The sequence below is a fragment of the Aptenodytes patagonicus genome, chromosome 7, assembly GCF_965638725.1.
Source record: "Aptenodytes patagonicus chromosome 7, bAptPat1.pri.cur, whole genome shotgun sequence".
NCBI classification, from domain to species: Eukaryota; Metazoa; Chordata; class Aves; order Sphenisciformes; family Spheniscidae; genus Aptenodytes; species Aptenodytes patagonicus.
In genome coordinates this window covers 26,375,520-26,382,002 of record NC_134955.1, presented here as the reverse complement: position 1 = coordinate 26,382,002, position 6,483 = coordinate 26,375,520, and the positions used below count along the sequence as shown (strand labels likewise).

Here is a 6,483-nt window from a genome sequence, read left to right as displayed (position 1 = left end):
GAAAAGATTTTTTTTTTTTTGTCTTTTAAACGGAGAGTTTCATACAATCAAATAGAAACGAAGGTACAAGCGCTTTCTTAGAAAACATCCCGACCCGGCTGCCCGCCCCGGGCGCTCCTCGGCCGGCGGCGGGGCGGCTCCCTGCAGCCCAGTCCGTGCCGCCGCCGCCGCCGCCGGGCGCGCTCCCGCCGGGCCCCGCCGAGCCGGGCCGGGCCGGGCCGGGTCCCGCCGCCCTCAGAGGGCCGAGTCCGAGTCGCTGGAGTCGAGGCTGTTGCGGAGCCGGCAGCTGCCGAGGCGGTCCCGCTGGAGGCTAAGGTTCTGGGTGCTCCGCCGCAGGCACTCCAGCGACTGCAGGAAGGACTTCTTGGCCTTCTCCTCCTCCATGGGGGACACCCCCTCCTCCTCCACCTCCTGGATCTCGTCGAAAGTCACCGGCTGCGTCTTGAAGCGCGACTGCCGCGGCCGCCGCAGCTTGCCCTTGGGGGCCTTGGCGGGGCGGGCGGGCGGGGGGAACTCCTCGGTCACGCAGACGAAATGGGGCATCACCGCCTGGTAGCTGGAGCAGATGCCCATCAGCTCGGCCGGCTTCGCGGCCATCCTGCCGCCCGCGGGAGCGCCCGCCGCGGGGGCCGGGGCCGGCGGAGCGGGGCGCGCTGCTTCGGCCGTGCCGGGCGCCGAGGCTCCGGCGGGCAGCCGCGGCCGGGCTGGGACGGACCCCGCGGAGCAGTGCGGTACGGTGCGGAGCGGTGCTGTCCGGGGAGGTGCGGTGCGGTGCGGAGCGATGCGGAGCGGTGCGCAGAGGCGCGGTACCGTGCCGAGCGGATCAGAGCGCAGTGGGGTGCGTCGCGCCGCCTCAGCGGACCCGCTGCTGCTGCTGCCGCCGCCGGCGCCTCGGCGCCGTTATATATCCCGGCGCTGCCCCCGCGGGAGCATGCTCAGACGGCAGCGGAGCCCACTTGCAGCCTGCCGGGCGCTTCCCTTCCGCCTGACGTCTCCCCGGCACCGCTGTCACCGCGCCGCCGCCCCCGGCCTCCCCGCCCGCCGCGTCCCCTCGGGGCGGCGGGGGGGGGGAGCCTCGCCGCTGCCCCTGCGGAGGCTTCGCGCTCGGTCCCGTCGCCCCTTCCCGGCCCCTCTCCCCGTCCGACCGCCGGCCTCGAGGCTCCACTCGCTCGCCTCCTCTCCCCCGGGCACCGCCGCCGCCGCAAAGGCCGTCTCCCCCGGTCCTCTCTCCCCAGGGCATCCCCCGCCTGCCCCTCGGCGCCCGGTGGAGCGTCAGGCAGGTTACTGGGGCCTCGGCACATCCCGGAGAGCCACAGCAGTCGTTCAGCTTTCTACATCTCGCCTCGCAGCTTTTTTATCAATACCATGATTTCTATGGCTGTAAAAGAATACCAACAGGCTTGTCACATCAGCTTTCAGCAGGGATCGCTAACATCAGAGTAACATACACATGGTTAAAGGAAACCCCGAGGCAAGCCCAAATCTGAATGCCCTAATGCTGCAACGACCCAGATGTAACCTACAGAGATCACACGGGATGGTCCCAGACAAGAAACCATCAGCAGCAAAGGGTTAAACAGGTCTCAAGGCACTGGGATCTTGTTCCCAATTCTGCCACCGCTAACGTAGTTTAAACACCTGCTTCAGTGTGACTCCACTTTTTTCACTTTAGAAGGGATCCTAAAATTTTCCATTCCTCCGTGGGCTCAGTAATGCTTCTTTGATATGATGCAGAATTGGATCCTCAGCCAAAAAACGGCATACAAGTATTACTGAGCCGAAACAAAAGCTTGCAAATTAGTGATGGCTGGGACCACGCTTTAAAGCTGTGTGCGCCAAGGAGTCTCAGTGAATAGAAAAACCCAACAGCATAAGAAAAACAGACAAGAGGAATATGAATAGGAAAGGAGCTAGAAGGAAGCGGAGTATAAAAGCATGAGGGAGGGAGGAAGAGCCCAAAATGGTTAGTCTGTCCCCTCTTCAGGGCTAATGTTAGACTACTCCCATAAAGACATTCTCCAGTATAGCTTCACCCACTCGAGGATATTTTTGAAGCTTGGTTTAGGAACGGGGAAGGAAGCAGAGGCTTAGCAATGGCATCGGGAATCCTGGTCTGTGCTGGCGAGGGGACAGGAACAGCGCGCTCAGGGCCCCTGAGGCTTGCCGAGCAGTCAGTACCCCCGTGCTCGGTGTGCACACACGGCACAGCAGCGCAGTGTAGAGGTACCCGGGGTACCTCCAGCACCAGCCGGTAAATTAGCCCACAGAGAGATCTGCGCTGACCCCAGCAGCCCTGGGTCCCGTGCCCAAGCTAGCACATCTGCAGCTAGCTTGAGTTTATTGCATTTTGCCATAAAACATGTTCTGTGTGCAGAGGTAGACAAGTGCCCTGAGAAAAAACAGCACCTTACCTACAGCACACACGCCCCGTGCCACAGTTCGGCACACAGAAAGGGACTTGCTGTTGCGAGTTCACCATTAGAAAGTCTCAACTTTGTCTTTCAGCAAGTCTCAGGACTGGTCCCTCCTTGTTTCGAACTGCCTTAGGAGTGGCCATGTTTCAGGACCTTCACTGGAAACAAACCATTGTAACTACTGCCCTCTCTCAAACGGGATAAAACAAAACAAGAATACAGCTTTGGGAGAGAGGGGACCGGAGGCACTTGCTAGCATGTTTCCAGAAGGCTGGCTGCTTTGCCTCTTGCCAGCGTGAAAGAAACATTAAGAGCCTTGCCTTTATGAAGCACCTGGCTGCAATCTCTCGGCTCCTTGGCTCCCCAAGGCAGCTTTAGGGCCTTCAGTTTGAAGCCTTTTTATTGGGAGATACAGTTCACTTAATAAGGGAACAATTTTCTGTTTGGTCAAATTGAATCATTCCAGCTTGGAGAAGGCTGTGCTTTTTAGTGTTGATTTTAATGCCTAAATTTAGCCCATAAAGCCTTTACTGCAGTACGACTCCCTCTCCCAGAGCCCCATGTACAACAGTTTTTATTCCTGACAGCTCAGTCCTGCAGCACGGTGAGGGCCAAGCTGTGTTTCCTCAGCACAGCCCTCTGAGAGGACGAGTCTGCAGAACAGTTTGGACTCCTGGGGCTGAGATTGTCTGTCCTGCAGAAGCAAGCTGTGGCTTGACATAGGAGCCTTGTTCTGGCAGTGGAGAAAAGCATCTCTCATTCATATGAAGCAAGGTAAATTCAATCTGCTCTAGCAACAGCCTTAACATAAGAGAATCCAAGGCTCTGCAGAAAAAAGGCCGGTTGACTTGATATCTGAAATTCAACACACACATCCCCAGTCCAAAGTGCCCATCTGGTTTCATACAGAAAGTTCAGTATGAGGGCAAACTGGTTTTGCTTCAGGTAGAGTGACCATTTAATTCCCTCATGATTCTGATTATAAAGTGCTCTGGGAAATTTCAGTGCTGAGTTGGAGCAACATCACCATGGTAATAACTGGGAGGCCTTAAGATTTTATTTGAGACAATTCAGAAAAAATATCCTGTGACATAATCCCCCAAGTTAGATCTGCAATGCGCTAATGTAAAAACTATATTTACTCCAGTGGTTTAAATCATGACTTTAATCTCGGTTGCTCCCGGTATTGAAATGTGACCTCATGGTATAGATTACAGAAACTCTCTGCCACGTGGATCATCAGAGCGGATTTCTTTCCTGCATAGTACAGGGCTGAAGTCACGTTGTACGCCAGGGCACTGCGCAGCGGCTGGAGGGGACCTTTACCCAGGGCTGGGAACATTTCAAATGCTGCATGTTTCACATAAAATATCCACTTGACAGCTGTGGGGCCTTGGGAAATTAAAATGCCAGTTTCACAGGAGGAGAAACAGCTAACGCTGCTGAAACAGCACCATGGAAATTAGTTTATGTCATCAGGTCACTCATTTAACAATGTGATTATAGGAAATACACACATAGCCTATTAATTATTATTCCTCTTGCTGGCTATCAGACCGAATGCCACCAAAGGGAAAGGAAAGAGTAAGAAGAGAAGAGGGAGAGAGAAATCCACCTCTTTCTGTAGAAAAATAAGCTTTTCAAAGGCCAGGGCTTCCACAGAAACCACCTGTAGTTAGGCAATCCCAGTGCGGATACCCTGAACACCACGGTTTGTGTTTGTCCCGAAATGGAGCAGTGCTGTAACCTCATCGTTGCAGTTGATGGGGCCTCCCTCACGAGTCAGCGGGATAAGCTGCTTCCCAGCGGGATGCCTTCAACCCATCCCCAGCAGGTGGGTTTCAAATCTCCTCTCAAAACATACTCGAGAGTAAAATCTGCCTCTTGCTGCCCTGCCAGGCAGCCTTTCCAGTCACACTTTGTACTCTGTCAGCCACAACACAGCGCCTCGTCGTGCACATCGTCTCCTCAGCATTCTGCTCCGTGAATTAATTTCCATGAGGAAGTGGGAAGGAGTTGCAGTTCCTTCTCCAGTATAGTCCACATCTTGAAACAACCATTTTTAAAATAATAATAAAAACACTCAGCTAACTGCAACCTAACAGATACCGGCTTACAAATAGGAAAGGACAAAATAAACAGTCAATCGATACAAGCTACTTCTGAAAGCAGAAGGTAAGTCTTCTCATCTCTTTCTCTGCGTGCACACACACATTTCATTTGAACTTGAAATTGTACCTTTCTGACAGGAGAACTTAAGTTACTCAACAAGGCCCAGTTGAAACCCGCTCTGAGTCTGCTGCCTGGAAAAAAGGAAACTGTTGGTACTTTCTAACTATCATAACAAAATAGCAGCATCACCAAGGGCAGCTTAACTCAGCAGCCAAGCCTCTCTCAAGCACACACGAATGCATTTACACCAGGGAATTGTTTGACTAATTACTTGCAAGGGCTATACACCCAAGGTTACCATATCCCTTTCCTTATGTATTTGGTTGGATATCCTTCATCTTCCTTTCCAGTGTTTCTAACTGGGACTTCAGCAGCCTTTTAGCATTTTTTTCTGTCTTAAAAAGATAAATAAAAGCAAAACCAGCCCCAGCAGCTGACTGCCTGAGGGTAATCCTACAGTAAGGATCACACACCCGCATGCTCACCCACCGTCAGGCAGCCGACAGAGCAACACACAGCCAGCGTTTTAAATGCTTGACATGTCCCTTGAAATATTTTCCTAAAGACAGATGCCTCACGTTCCCTGGGCCATGCCAGGGGGCATCCTACCTGGCAGCACTTGGTGGCAGCTGTGGGGAGCCCTGCAGCCGGCAACGCAGGTGAGGGGTAAGCACGTCTCCCCTCTGCAGCAGGCAGGTCTCCACAGGGATTTAACTGCAGGTTTGGAAATCTCCATAGGCAAGGAAAGATCAGGCTTGTTCTGCAGCACACCCTGACTCCAGCCTCCTGCGGGCCGGGGGTCTCCTTCCCACCCCAAGCACCGTGATCTTGTTCCCTGCAGCGTGAGACAAGGCAGAAGCCTTAGGCAATAAGGCATGAGGAAACTCCCCTACAGCACTTACCGTATCCTGGAGAGCAAATAGGTTCAGCAAGGCATCAGTGAGTGGCAGAGGTCCCTGCTGGGGTGTTTGCAGGCAGCTTATGAAAAATTATTTATACAAGCCCTTTCCATGAGCAAGCTCTTGCCAATGTAGCAGGGAGTTGCTAGGATGGGCAAGTTCTCTGAGGGATGCTTCGAACTGGATGTGTTCAATGCATGAATTATAGGTGAATGGAAGGATTTTTACATCTCCCCAGGCAATCTGCCACAGAAATGGTGCCACCTTGCCACATACTGAAGTTTTAAGATACTTGTCTAGACAAAATAACTTTTTAAGAGAAAAAGTTTGTCTCATTTTTATAGAGACTTGGCCATTTTAGCTGAAACATTTCCTTCTAAGTCAACTTAAAGTAATAAGTCTGTTTAAAAATTAAATTCGGCTAAGTTGGTGATTCCAACTTTTTCTTTTTACAGATAGCTTCACAGCACGATCCTCCCTTCCTCAGCCTGTCCCTAAAACCTGGCTCCTCCTCTTTCCTGTCCTCCAGCTGCGTCTCCTGCTCCCTCTTCCTCAGTCACAGCCGCTACAGTTTTAGCAACACCCCCATGCACCCAAGGCCACCAGCCCAGCAATGCTTACCAGCACCGGGACGGGCTGGGGTTCACCATCCCCACTGGCGCCTCTCACTAGCTGGGAACTGACCTGGAAGAGAAGGTATTCCACTAGACCGTGTTAGCCATACAAAGTCTGAGCATTGTTACTTCCATTAAGTATAACTATGCAATCTATACATATATTTATAAAATGTAAATCAATGCGATGCTGAATCATTTCAGGGGTGCGGTCACAGGCCTAGGACACTGGAGATGTAAGCCTGCCATGGATTTTCACTGCGATGTAAGTCACTGAAACCCACGTTTCAGCTTCCCAGCGAGGTGTGTGAAAGAGTGCTGTTGTAACTTGGCCAAGGGCAGTCAGGTCAGGCTTGGGCCGCTTTAAAAATGAGACCGTAAAGA

General features: G+C 52.6%; 1 protein-coding gene across 1 annotated transcript; it reads right to left on the bottom strand.

Moving 5' to 3' along the window:
• Positions 1-208: 208 nt before the first annotated feature.
• C7H11orf96 (chromosome 7 C11orf96 homolog) lies at positions 209-863 on the bottom strand. The gene has a single exon (XM_076343401.1). It carries the CDS (start codon positions 595-597, stop codon positions 235-237), a length of 363 nt encoding a protein of 120 aa, XP_076199516.1. The 5' UTR covers positions 598-863; the 3' UTR covers positions 209-234.
• Positions 864-6,483: the final 5,620 nt, after the last annotated feature.

Bases quoted from the DNA above. Each gene is read 5' to 3' on its own strand.
- C7H11orf96 (XM_076343401.1), bottom strand. From the start codon at position 597: ATGGCCGCGAAGCCGGCCGAGCTGATGGGCATCTGCTCCAGCTACCAG.